Raw genomic sequence first — 13,854 nt, forward strand, 5'->3', positions numbered from 1 at the left:
GAGGAGACAGACTGGTGGGCGAGCAGACCTACATGAAGCTCTCTCGTATGGGGAGCACAGACCTGGAACTTAATACGATTACAGCAGCACACAACAGCTGTAGACAGTATTGATGTGTTGGTTTGCATCTAACTGCCATGCCAGCCCATCTGTCCATCCGTCCGGCTCTATTTCCTGCCATGCCATCGAGATCTCAAAAGTCGATTATTTTATTATTTTGTCAAGCGTCTTCCTTCTTTTTTCTTCTTACAAAATCTCTTCAAGCGCATCGGACTACACGTCAAGCGCCTGGCCCGTTCCTGAGCTACGGAGCTTTTTGCACAAGCTAATGCCCTGGGATTGACCGACCTAACTACCTAGGTGCTCCGTAAGGTCCTTGGTCTCAAGGACGATCCGGGTGGCGGCAAACGAGGGGCAGCACTTCTTGTTGCCCATCACCTCGTATTTGTTGTTCTCTTTCGAAGGAATGGATGCGCAGCCAAATCCAAGCCTCCAAACAGACAGAGTTTCTCGGCACTCAATCCGTGAGAAGAAGACGGACATTCATTGGTGATGATCGATGGCCATGATATCGATGATGCACAGAGTGGAATGGGCCTCCACGCTTAGCACATTTCTCACAAACGGCCACCAATTTTAATTATCCACAAACGTCTACCTACTGTACAAAGTATTCTACGGACGGGGTACGGAGGATTCACTACTACCGCCGCAAGGCAAAGCAAACATCACATCACCTCATGGCAATGGCTAGTCTCTCTCCTGTCCTTATTAGTGCCAGATTCCAGGGTCCACACCGAGCACACTCCTGTCACCTTGCTTCTTCATCAGCAGGGTGTGTTTTAGCCTGCCCTAGGCCTGCTCGTAGTGAGATTGGTAGCACAACTGGTGTGCGTCCACTCGCTCGAAGAACGAGCTCAAGCTGCGATCCGGGTCGTCCGGCATGTACGGAACGCCTGGTTGCCGAGCCCGAATGCGCTCTAGCGAGGGCGGCTAGTGGGCTCTGTGTTGTTTCTGCTAGCGGCCAAGCCCGTACGTACGACGACGGGGGCCTCTAAAATGTCCGCCCAGAGCATCTTTTGCAGCAAAGCTGAAGTTTAAAGTTGTGGGATTGGATTGTGGAAGGCCAGAACATTTAAAATGAGTGCCTGCGCAGAAGTTGCAGGTGGCTTGCATTGGTGGCATGTCCCGTCATCGACAGCTCCTTCAGATGTTCCCAATTCATTACAATTGGGCCAAGATCCCCCCATAGCAATGGCCTGAGGTGAGGTGAGCAACGGTGAGCTCGAGTCCAGTGCCAAGTGCTCATTACTACTGCCCAGACAAGACGGAGTATTGTTACGGGTTATGAGGATGGGCGCCAAACAGTGGACCGATCGCTGATCACCGCATGTAAGGGTTCTCGCATTCTCAGGGACAAGCGAGCGAGAATACGATCTTCATCCTCTGGCCGCATGCCATTCTTGAAAATGGAAATCTGGCTGTTGATGGTGATAAATAACGAACCCTGGCCGCCTTCATCCGCATCGTCATATCGACCCATCCAGATGGATCATTGATGTTGGTCTTTTCGGCCAGGCTCCTCATCCCTCTCGGAAGTCCGTCTGAGCTGCCAAGCAGAGTCCACAGTCTGTCCAACCGCACCATCATCCAACTTCCGCTCTTCGCCGCCTCCTATTCCGCTCAGGAGAAGTAGTTATACAGAGTAGGCCGTGTTATTCGGGTGTCTGGCTGCGCATCCAACTCATCCATCGGTTCCCCGTTGTCCCTTGTTCGTTCGTCTCTTGACACGCCGCCCGGTGCTGATGCGTTGGCACTGACCCCTTGTAGAGCTGAGAGAGAGTCCACTTGGCAAGGCAGTCTTACACACCTTCCATCTCCCCATTGCCTAATCAGGGTAGTTCGTGCTGGCCCCCTGCGGCGGGCAATAAGGCCTAGCTCGGATTCGAAATCACTTCATTCCCCACTACCTGGCCCAAGAGTTTCATCATTGACCATAGTGACGGAGAGAAAGAGAAGAGTGAAGAGAACCGTCTGATCTGTGTGCCGCGCGGAAAGATACCTCCGGGTACCGGACCATGGCATGGCTGGTCCCGGGAGACAGGCCATCTCGTCTGATCACTAGATCAGACGTTGCAAAGGAACAGGCATAAGCCTGCTATCCAACCTCGAAGGACGACTTGAGGTCTATGTTGGCCGTGTGGGGTAGAGAGCCAGAGACCAGTGAACTCTGACAGCCAGTGGCTCAGCCGCAGCTCCATCATCCTCAAGCGCCGGCCGTTACAACAAACGGTGAAGAACGAGCGAAACCGCCCAGCGGCTGAGCATGCTTCGGCGGGAACAAAGGCGACAAGCACGCGGCGCGCGCGTCAGAGTGCTTCTTCCTGTCTGGACATTCGCTTGATGCTTCCCTACCTGGTAAAGCCTACCAGGATGCTCCGGGGGGGTTGACCAGGGGCTTCCATCTCAGCCTCGCAGGCACCCAGGGTCCATGCTTGAAAACTCCTACCCCCGACGCTTCATGACGACGCCTCCCGGACCGACCTGGCTCCCGACCATGGCTACTGACTATCTAGGTCTTGGTTGACATCTTCAGAGAAGCGCTGCGTCAGTCTCCCTGCCCTAAAGGGCAATAGCATACCCCCGGCACGAGTGTGGTTTATGTCCAATGTATGCCCCTTCCCCGGTCTGACTTTTCTCCCTCTTCTTATCAGTGAATAGCTCCGTCCCTTCCCACATCGCATTCTCATTGTAGTCCTCGTACCACTGTAATAAAGATATAGAGAAAAGGCATTGTAGTCCATATTCATGTCCCCTTTTTTCACTTGACTTTTTATTGGCGTAGGCACGCACGTAGGTAAGTACCAGCCTGTACGTTACCCTCCTATAAGTTGTTGGTTCAGTAAGCCCCCATTGCCTGCGACGCCGGCTAGGACCTGAAGCCAGCTAACTACCTGGTGGCCTTGGGCCGGTCGGCCAGGCGCACCCGTGAAGGCGTATCGCTCTAGGCCAGCCGAGCCCCCGCGATAAGAACCCTCGTCGCGCCCTCGAGAAAACAATCTATCTAATAAGAGGGCGAGACCAACACTAAAGGCGAGCGTAACAAAGTGGCCGTAGCCTGAAGCTTGCTTCCAACAACAGCTCGGGTATAAACTGTCAACTAAGGTGGGATGGATCGCAATCTATTGGTTGAGGTGTCTTGTTCTACGGAGTAATAGATGGCATCGGGGAATCCATCCAACCCGCGGTCGATCTTTAGGGCGGTGTAGTAGTTGGCCAATTCTGCCTTGGGTTGGTCCATATCTGTAAACGCAGGATCACAATACTCCGGCCCGCCATGGTCAACAACCGAATTGAAGTCTTGGCTTCGTGGCCGCTCAAGCAAACCGAGCAACTCATGTCTATTATGCGGTTGGAAGACAATGCCCGTCACCACTGTTATGCTTTCTATTGGCCTCTATTTTAGTATGACCCAGCCTCTAGAATCCTCAAATGGCCATCATACGAATGTTGGACGCTTCTGAGGTAATGAGACTAGAGATGTTTGCACGGCCTTCTATGTTGGTTATTTACGTCGTCTTCATGAGTCATTTCCAGCAAGACCGAGCGGTTAGATACCTCCAATAGCAGTCTCAGCTTAGATCACAGCTAAGGCGACTTCAGACACAATAGGCTGATCAAGGACTAATTTGGCGCCTAACATCTGTAGACACGACCCTAGACAAAGGCGAGGCGGTCAATTATTGTCTGACCAAGCCGGAATCGACTGGGCAGAAAGGTTGGCGGTGCCTAGGAGTGATAAGGGAGCTTCCTCATCGTCTAATAGATATATAAAGAGCTACCAGGATCTTCGAGTTTCTGCTTCCCTCCCTCAACTACCATCCTACCTTCAAAGCCTAAAACACCATTGCTCTTCGTTTTACCTGCCTTGCCAAAGCCGCTTTCAGTTCTTCTTTGACCATTGGTATATAAACCTGTCGTCTCGCGACCAGCTGTGTCTTCTCTCGGAGCTATCCCTTGTTTCCAGCAGTTTGGAGGCCCGTCTCGTAAGAAGCATCTTGTGAAAATTCATAGTATATACTTGCTAATACTTGCAGTTGCGTGAAGGAGAAGCAGAATCTTACTATGTCATCTCACGGCTCTAGCGGGGGTTCTCAGGGTGAATTGGTACCTGACCCAAACTGCGACTGGTGCCATGGACATGGTACTTACCTGAAGACATTTACGGTCGAAGTGACGGTTAACTGTTCGGAGTGTGACGGCCGCCGAACTCTATGCACCGCAAGAAGGCATACTGCCAGTTGCAACATTACGGCAGATTGGTTTGGCGAAAGGAATTGCAGTTGCCCCTTCTGCCGTGGATCAGGCACAGAGGTTCAACTAAGGCAAGAAACTCGAGAAGTTGATTGCGACTGTTTTGGGTATTATTAAACACATCTGGGCTTTATGATTGCATTCTCATGTGATGGATCTGTTTCGAGAATCTCTTTGGTCGGTTCAGGTTATGTTTATTTCTATCAAGTTGGGCTGGGCGGACGTGCGCTCGCGTGGAGAGCGTGCTGATTTAATCGTTGCTATGTTTGTTATCTTCAATTGATACAAGTGCTTTTGTTATCGACTCTACTAAGTGATAAAATTTAATCAGAATACTTCAGAGTGGCTATGTAATATTTTCTTCTTGTGACCTTTGTAAGAGACTTGGCAGCCGCCAGGCGGACTCAAGGGCAGGCCACGTATCCGCGACAAGCCGGCGATGATTTTGGCGAATCCCAGAGCGGCCAACACTTACAGAATGATTGTAACCGTCATTCTGTTTCTTGATGCCAGCGCTTCGCTACCTAGAATCCTTACAACTTTACGCATCCCAACTGTTTCTTCTTGGTCAGTTCATTATTATCAATTCATGAGAAAGATCCAACCAGAGTTTGACCTTTTACTACAAGATTCTGTGGGCGTGAAGGTTTCCTGAATACTAAGCAAAGTCTTATTGACACGTGGCGAGGCCTCTGACTACATGGCATCAGGCTGGATTCTGGGAGGGAAGGAACTGGAGTGTCTTGAGTTTCGCTGGAAAAGAATGTCCTGGAGGCTGTTGTGAGGATTATTTGATACTTGAACACGCGAGCCTATGGTTGTCATATAATTCAGGCAGGCTATCCCTTACAGTCAAACCGATGCTCTTTGTATCTGCCTACTGCCGTGATCTGAGTCGAGATAAAGGCTGATTTTCACTGCTCCCTCTGCTCCCATCTTTACATCTTTGTCTGAACCAGTTCTAGAATTCCCTGTCGTCTCTATTCTCCTTCTCCTCTTTTGCCGGACTCTTTCTGTTCTTTGTTATTATTGGGAATATGGACTGCTGACTCATTCTTATGTACTCTCTGTTTGAGGCGCGGGCTCCATCACTGTTCGCAACCCTAGAGTAAGACTACAGAATGTCAAGATGTTATCCTGCCTTGACAGCTGACAAACCTAGGAGATGCTACGATCTCAATGAACTACACATCGGCAAATTTGATATTGTTGAGGATCTAATCCTTGGCCCCGATCCTGTCGACGAGCCTTCGCCGGCCTGTAGCCTATGTTCTTACAGTAGAGAGTAATAGGGTAAGTAATCTACAGGCTACTTTATCAAGGGTCTAGCTTAATTGATGATGGCTTAGCATCAACTCCGTGTTTTTGTGCATGCCTGATGTACCTTTTCCATAACTTTTTCGTAACCGCCGTTCCTTATGCATCTGGGGCCTAAGCGCCTCTAACCGTGCCATGCCCCCACTTAATTGCATTTTTGGGTGGTCAAGGCTCATGCAAAGCGCTTCTATCCGATGCCGCTGCTCCACCACAGGCGGCTACTCTAATTTATCAGGCGCCTCCGCGTTTCTCTTCGTCTGTTCCCTCTCGTTTTCTTTTCCTACCAGCACCCCAGTCGATATCAAGCAGCGTCGTAACTCGCCCTTTTTGGAGCGCTCGCCGTCTCGAGTCTCTCTTAGCTTCCAGCTTCCCTTTGCCTGTCAGCCTGAACGTTGCCTGGTCGTTTTCGCACAGTCTCTACGAGGTTCAACTCGCAGCAGCTCGCGTCTGCCTATCAGAAGCCGCCATGGAGATATCCGGCGCAGAACCAAACGCATCGTTACAAGATCCAGGGCAAATATCGACAAGACCGCTACGGATACTGGTGCAAACAGTCACAAATCTTGTGCCGGGAAATGATTATGAGGAACGAGTCACGTATATGCGAAACCTTATATGTCAGCATCACTGGAACCGCGATTTCGATTGGGACCAGGATCGTTGGAATGTATACGGCCACCACTTTGGATACGAGAACCGTAACTGTTATTTCCTTGTCGATCATGGCGATAGCGAGTCTTCTGAAGATCCGCCAGTTCTATGGTACAAGTGGACGGGGAAGTCTCTGTCAGAAGAACCCTATAGTACTATGAAGCTATCAGTCTACTAATACTAACCTCCAAGTAGTGTTGCTGTCGAACAAGCGCTACCTACTCAAATACAATCTAAATTGAGAAAATATCCATTCTCGAGGCGACCAATTCAACGCTTGCAAAGCAAGACATCAGGACAGTGGGATGCAGTAACCCATCGCCAGATTATTCGGTCAAAACTTCGTTGCAATATGCAAATCACAGATCACAATATCCAGTTCTTAGCGACGCATCCAGAGGACGCAAAGTGGCTCAAGGACAATATTGAGTCTCAATTTTGGTCCAAGATTCAGTCCTTATTGGAGTCGAGCCAGGGCGAGGACACCGTTTGCGCCGATCAGGAGCGTACATTGGCGAATTCGCCTCCTCCGGTGTAAGTCCACCGCAGGCTTGCGGACTTCTGCCTCGGATATCCCCACAGTCAACTGTCCAAATGTTATTCTGAAGACGGCGTTCTTTTAGACAGAGTTAAATGAAGCAATTGGTATTTTGCACGAGGCGAAGAGATTGAAAACTTATTGATTAATGAACGGTGCGAGTGAACACAGTGAAGTGCGTGATGATCCGCTACAAGGTGTAAGTCTAGCGCAACCTTTTTAAATCTATTCTCATGAATATTTACTATTCTTCAGCGGGCTTGTGATCGTGAACCCCGGTTTATTATATCGTTCACAACAAGGTGAAGCAATTTAGGAATAAGATGCATTTTTGCTGGGCAGTGAGTGTCACCGTGGTCACCGCTTCTTATGCCCTGTTGTTCTCACCTTGTGCCTGATAATTTCTTTGTTGAGCTATCAGCTTGGAGCATCGCGTACTGAGTAGAGTCCTCTCGTCGATGTTTGACTTGGTCATTCGATGAACCGGGCGTGTTATCGTCGTAGACACTATTGTTGTCAAGGAATTCTTCTCGGGCAACCCTTGGTGTTGGAGCCGTGCTCATCTATATCAGGTCCAATGGTGAAGACAACGGGGAGAAGGAACTCGGCTACACAGTTCCCACCTCACACGGAAGAGTTTACGATCGACTCTTTGTTACATGGAGTGTAGGAGATGCAGAGAAGAAGTCAATTGGAAACAACAAGCCACCAAGAACAGGGCTCGTATGTGTTGCTCTCGATAATTCGCTACTCAATAATTCGCGGCTCTCGATTCCCACCGTTCTTGATTCGTCACCCTTCTCGGACATACGTTGTTCTCGGATATTCGCTGCTCTCGATTGCCCGCCCTCCTCGGACAGACGCTGCTCGGGATTATTCGCTATCCTAGTTGTTCTTTAATAGGGACAGATCAAGGCTAGGGAAGCTCGATCTCTTTTAATAAGCTTTATCCCAAAAATCTTTTAAAGGGTGTTATGACAAGGTGCCAGTTTTTGCCACCTTAAAAGCCAGGGATATGTTTGAGTGGCTCAGTAGCATTGGAAGTCACTCGAAAGGGGATGGATACACTGTCTCAAATCTTCCCTTGGGGGATATTTCGCGAACGTTTTGAAAGCCCGTCTCATCAAGAATAAACGGTGCTGAATTAGTACGTAGGACGCACCTTGTCCATTTCGAGTTTTCATTCGAGCGCGACTCTTTCCAGCATCCTGCTCGAACATCAGGTTTCCGTCTCCCGGAGTCGCTCACATGGATCACTTTTGGAGCTGCAAAGCGACCGAAAGCACCATCCCCTTGAGCCGGCAGACGACTTTTATGGGCACGGGTTCTGCCCGAGGTATCAAGCATCCAAAGAGAAGGAAGCTAAATCCCTCTGCGCACATATTTTGCACATACTTCACACAACCACTGAAACCCTATCATATTGCTCATTTGATGTGAAAGGAAACCTCCTGGATCAAATACAAGACCATAAACAACGAAATGCAAGTTCCACATGTGCAATTGCATCTATAGAATGATGATCTTGAGTCTGGCCTTTTTGAAGAGACAATCGAGTATGACGACACTGTTTCGACAATACAACGAACGGAGTAACACAACAACGCAATATCCTTGTTTTAACACACTTGGTGATTGTAAGGGCTGGAAATACAGTTGCGGTATAGACTTTGCTATCTACAAGAGACATGGTTCTGGTTGATCCCATGCATACAGTGTGATGTCCAGCCTTCTTTAGGCTTTTGACATCAAGTTTATTATGCTGTTGTAGCATGCCTCATATACTGATGCAAAATTTGAACTAGCATGTTGGGTTATTTAATTAGTTATACGTTATAGAGCATTTGTGAGTATAAGCCACATGCTCTTTTTGTACAAGGTAGCGCTTTATGGTCAATTGGGAACCATCAGGGGAACTAGGTAACTGTTATGATATTGGTATTCTGCTCACTGGCATCGATCGAGACTCGGGGTACTGATACCTCGATGTCCACAATGCATGTCCTTGCTCTGGAGCTTGGAAGGTTTATCCCACCACCAAAGACCGATTGGACATGATGGATATCAAGTACTTCTGCTAACAGCCCGTCAACTAATCTGACCATCACTTGCTACTTCAACCTCTCCGTGAAAGAATCGACCCCGGCACTGCAGAGTAAGCGTCGAGTCTCTGCTGGACCCCTTTCTGCCTCACCCGTCCGTGATAAAACCGCCACCGACACTGCAGCCTCACATCATACAAGCTGTCGAACCGGCGGCAGCATGGGAATGACTCTACCCTCAGCGGCAACCCCGACCCGCTGCTCCGCCCCCAGCTGATGACGACGTCGACGCAGGAGCAGCAGCAGCAGCAGCAGCAGCCCTCATAGCGCTCCCGGCGCGGCCCCGGACCGCCTCGTCCAGCGCCTCGAACCTCTCGACGCTGTCGGGCCGGAACACCTCCCGCCAGTCCTCGTAGAACTCGTCGTACTGCGGCCGGCCGTCGCCGCCGACCTGCACAAAGTCGAGCCTGCTCCGCGTCCACACGTGCGCGTCGGGCGCGAGCGCCTCGCGGCCCGGAAGGTCCAGCGTGCCCACGCGGACAAACGCGACGACGACGTCGTCCGGCGCCGTCCCGCGGTGGTGGCCGTCGTGGTATCCAAACAGGCCCACCCCGCACGACGCGCAGCCCTGGCGCACGGCGGTGGTCCCTCCGCCGGACGGCGCGGGCACGGCGTAGCTGCGCAGGCCGTCGTCGTCGTCGTCGTCGTCGTCGCCGGAGGCGCGGGGAGGAGCCTGCCCTGCCGCTGTTGCCGCTGGGACCGAGGCCGGGCCCAGGCGCGTGAGGTAGCGCCGCTCGGTCATGGCGTTGACGGCAAAGGCCGAGCCCGTCTCGCGCTGGCAGGCCGTGCAGTGGCAGCAGTGCACGATGAGGGGCGGGCGCTCGAGGCGGTACCGCACCCGCCCGCAGGCGCAGCCGCCCTCGAGCGGGAAGAGGGACGGGCGCCGCGAGTAGTGCTGCTGCTGCTGCTGCTGCTGCGCCGTCGTCCCGGAGGAGTCGCCGCGGCTCTCGTGGCCGTCGTGGGCGTCGGGCACGTTGAACTTGCGCTTCTGGTCCGGGGTGCACGTCGTGGGCGGGCGGAAGTAGCCGAACATGTTCGCCTGGTGTTTGATGCACGTAGACTCGTTCAAGCGGTCCGAGGGCCTGTGTGCGCCGGGGTTGCCAAGATGACTGTTGACTCTCTATTTGCAAGACATGATAAGTCAATGTTTTTGGTCTGCGACCTGCTTACACCCCGTGCTGCTGCTAGTGCGACGTGCGTCCACCCACTGAGCGAATGTTCCAGTCTTATCCATCCTCTTCGATGTTGTTCAGTGCAATAACAGGGAAAATGGACATGATACAGATTGCCTGAAGAGTAAAAAATTTAAAAATTCCAGGATAGGCCGTATCGGATTCTGATTACGATCAGAACATGGGCAATGGGCGCTTCTCGCCAGCTTACATGACGGCAGGTATTTGCTAAGGTGCCTTTCCAGAACAGACAACCTTGGAAAAGTAATGTAATTGCTGTGAGAATACCTACGGGGTAATGGCTTGATTGAATCACACGTGGACATAACTACTGCCAGGATTAAGCATCCCCTAGCTTGCAAGACAGGGCTTTTTAGACCGGCAGTGTTATTGAAGCAGAGGTGCCAGTCCTCCCTCAGCTTACATCCCTTTGCACCTGGGCTCGGTGCCTCCCACGTCAGCATCGACACCGCAATCGTTCGGCCGCCTTGAAACCGATCACGCCTCCCGCCTCCCCAGCGCCTCTGACCTCATCCATAGATGTCCCTGCTCATGTGCCCATGTCGCCGATTGTCAACTGGGACCTCACACGCCTCGACGGGGTCGGGCGTCGTGAGGTGAGCCCTCGGCGTGTGTACTACCCAGCCATCTCCCCATCTGCCAGCCGTGGCTTCCGGCATATAAGAAGCCGTCATGCGATCGTCGAGAACCACCGGGGCCTGGCGATCACTTGGCACTCGATTCCTCGAGGCGAAAAGGTATGCCATTGCCAATGGTGTGCAGCAATTTATTGGCAGCGTGCGTTCCACCACTCCCCGCGAGGAGGGCCCGCAGAGGGAGAGTGTGGGAGAGATGCGAAGCGGGGGGGCCCGGGCCAGCAGCGCCCAGCGCTGGAATGGAATTCCTCAATGTGGCGTCGTGACACCAAAACAGCACAGGAGGCTGGGTAGCACCATCGTCTTGGTTTCATCTCCCGCCCGGATACCTACCCAAGTGGGCAAAGGCAAAGAAAGGGAAGGGAAGGGCCGCAGGATGGGATGGGGTGCCACCGGTACCATCGGTACCTACGTAGGTGGCCTGTCTGGCCCCGGGCCTAGCTCTGCTCTGAGACCGGTGATTCGTCCCGTTGCTGGTGCAGCCTTGAACTGTTGACAGCCGCATTCCACACGGCGGCAAACACATTCCAGCCGGATTCTGGCAAGGGTCTTGTCTCTTGTCTCTTGGGCCCTCGGCTGCTTGCTCATTCATGGAGGGGCAATCTTTCCCTCGTCCTGTGTGACCACCGGCCCTGCGTACGCCCTTGGGGGAGGGGACGGGACATATTAAAAAGGATGGCCAGGTCGTCCGACCTCCCCTTCCCTCCTCCCTCTGGCATGTCCTCGACGAACTCGCTCCGTTATATCAAGCCTGCTAGAGCAACAAGGACGACTCCTACGAGCTGAACCTGACCTAACCTACCCACACAAGGTCCGGCTTACAACAAAAAGCAAGATATCATCGTCCTGCAAACACTCTCAAACACAGCACGTCTGTCTCGACAGACTTCCTACTCTACACACACACACACACGCACACAAAGAAACACAATGGTCAAGTTGACGACCCTGCTCTCGCCGCTCGCGGTCCTCCTGCTGGCCCAGGAGTCCGCCGCCGCGCCCTTCAGGTCGGCGCACAACCACCTGCACATGCGCACCCTGGTGCACGAGACCTCGCACTCGCGGCCCGAGGGCATCGCCGCCGTCGCCGCGCGGGACCGCCGCATCGGCGCCGCCTCCGCAGCGGCGGCGGTGCACATGGACGCCGTCAAGAGGGCCGTCGCCGTCGAGCGGGCGGCCGGCAGCCACGAGCACGGCGCCGCCGCCATGCACAAGCGGCTGCACAGCAAGCGCGGCAAGATCAAGCTGTACGGGCACACGCACACGCACTCGCAGTACTCCGAGATGTCGGAGGAGCCCCTGGGTGACGCCGTCAAGGGGGAGGTCTAGTGCTCTGGGTGGTTTCTCTAGTATGGGTGGACGGGGGAGGAGAAGGGCCTTGGTTGGGCCAAAGCATTCTGGAGAGGAGTTTTGGGAGTTTCATGATATCAACTCATCTTGGATGGCATTTCCTTCTTCTTCTTCTTCTTTTCTTTTTTTTACTTCTTTACGCTAGTGTGGAAAGGGAGCCGGCTTTTCTCTCCATCACTTGAACGATTCTGTATCGGCTTACATTGCCATTATTACCTCACGAGTAGTAATTCGAACAAGACTTGCATCCATCTTGAGAGATTGGACCTCCCTCCATCCGTGATCCGTCCAGCTAGCTACTGATGCCAAGACGGCACATCATATAAAAGGGAATGATCAGTCTGAGCCTGGTGTACGTGGTCAGACACGAGGCTGATTTAAGGTCGTACGGAAGAGTGATCTACGGAATATCTATCGCCTGTACCTGCACCCAAATGCACCACGAAAACACCGTGCCACCGAGACATGCAGCTTCTCCCCTGCCCAGTCCTGTTTCAGATCCCAATAAAAAGCAAAAAAAAAAAAAAAATAGACAACCCAAATGGAGTATGTGGGCACGCGACCCGTTCCGTCTATGAACCGCCGCCATATGACCGCAGACAGGGCTTGGTGTGCAGAGACGATAACCATAAAAGAAGAAGAAGAAAAGAAAAAGAGACATACACTCAACGCTATCGAATGCCAAGAGCCTCTCGTCACCCAGAACTCATTTGTCTCATAACCCGATCTGCACATACCGCGGAGTTCCAACTCCGGTCCCTGGCAGCCACTCCACCCACTGCTGGCCCCCTTTTCTCTCAAGAAGAATCCTGAGCTGAGGTCTCGTGCTCGTCCAGCTCCGCCTCCGGTAGCACACCAATCTCCCTATCGATGATCCTGGCGACCATGTTGATCGTCACAATGTGAGCCTTGAGGCCGAACTCGTCCTCCAGGTCCCGGATCTCCGGGTCCAGGTCCTCAACCCACTCCAGCTCGGCCCTCGCGTCCTCCACCCCCTCGCTGCTGCCGTCACTGCCGCCCTCGCCCGCCTTTCCCTTCTCCAGCAGAGCTTTCGCTCGGTATTCCCGCCTCCTCCGCTGCCGGATCGCCTCCCTCTCGGCCGCCACCGCCCGGCCCCTGAGCTCCGTCTCCAGCGTCATCTTGAGGCCCGGCATCTCGTCCACCTCGCGGAAGCCCCCGTCCGCGCCCACCCCGCCCGCCTCAAACGCCCGCATCTGGCCCAGCACCGACCAGACCTCCCCCTCCGCCCACTCGGCCCACTGCTTGTTCTCCTCCTCCTCCTCCCCTTCTTCCGTTCCCACGTCCCCCGCCGCAAAGGCCCACACCGCCGCCCCGCCCCGCCGGAGCACAAACTCTTCAAGCGCAGTACACCTGTCGAGATAGTCCGGGTCGGACAGGGACCGCGCCTCCGCCGCGCCCGTGCCGCCCGCCGCCGCGGTGCCCCTCCCCGCCGCGGCGCCCGCCGCGAGACGGCGCTTGTACCCGCCCCTCGCGAGCAGGCACAGCTGCCGCAGCCACGCGAGGTCCGCCGTCGCCATCCCCCCGAGGGCCGCGATGCGCCGCCGCCGCACCCCGACCGCGACCTGGTCCGCGACCTCGCGCGCCCGCTCCGCGGCACCGAACCCGCGCGCCAGCCACCCCTTGCGGCGCTCGATCTCCCGTCCCGCGTCCGCCACCCGCCCCGCGTGCTCGGCGGGCGTCGCGGCCCCGAGGTCCGCCAGCGAGTCGGCCAGCGCCAGCGCGCGGCGTAGCCC

General features: G+C 53.8%; 3 protein-coding genes across 3 annotated transcripts; 2 read left to right on the forward strand and 1 right to left on the reverse strand.

The window, feature by feature from the left end:
- Positions 1 to 9,100: 9,100 nt before the first annotated feature.
- On the reverse strand, positions 9,101 to 9,955 carry E0L32_003879 (uncharacterized protein; the record flags this gene model as incomplete). Its single annotated transcript, XM_031138227.1, has 1 exon — positions 9,101 to 9,955. The coding sequence occupies one exon, from the start codon at positions 9,953 to 9,955 to the stop codon at positions 9,101 to 9,103; it is 855 nt and encodes a 284-aa protein (XP_030998296.1).
- Positions 9,956 to 11,680: 1,725 nt separating this feature from the next.
- On the forward strand, positions 11,681 to 12,079 carry E0L32_003880 (uncharacterized protein; the record flags this gene model as incomplete). The annotated part of the gene is made up of 1 exon (XM_031138228.1): positions 11,681 to 12,079. One exon carries the CDS (start codon positions 11,681 to 11,683, stop codon positions 12,077 to 12,079), a length of 399 nt encoding a protein of 132 aa, XP_030998297.1.
- Positions 12,080 to 12,641: 562 nt separating this feature from the next.
- On the forward strand, positions 12,642 to 13,851 carry E0L32_003881 (uncharacterized protein; the record flags this gene model as incomplete). The annotated part of the gene is made up of 2 exons (XM_031138229.1): positions 12,642 to 12,812; positions 12,952 to 13,851. 2 exons carry the CDS (start codon positions 12,642 to 12,644, stop codon positions 13,849 to 13,851), a joined length of 1,071 nt encoding a protein of 356 aa, XP_030998298.1.
- Positions 13,852 to 13,854: the final 3 nt, after the last annotated feature.

This window comes from Thyridium curvatum (assembly GCF_004353045.1).
Source record: "Thyridium curvatum strain D216 chromosome Unknown NODE_17_length_530222_cov_84.051745, whole genome shotgun sequence".
NCBI classification, from domain to species: Eukaryota; Fungi; Ascomycota; class Sordariomycetes; order Thyridiales; family Thyridiaceae; genus Thyridium; species Thyridium curvatum.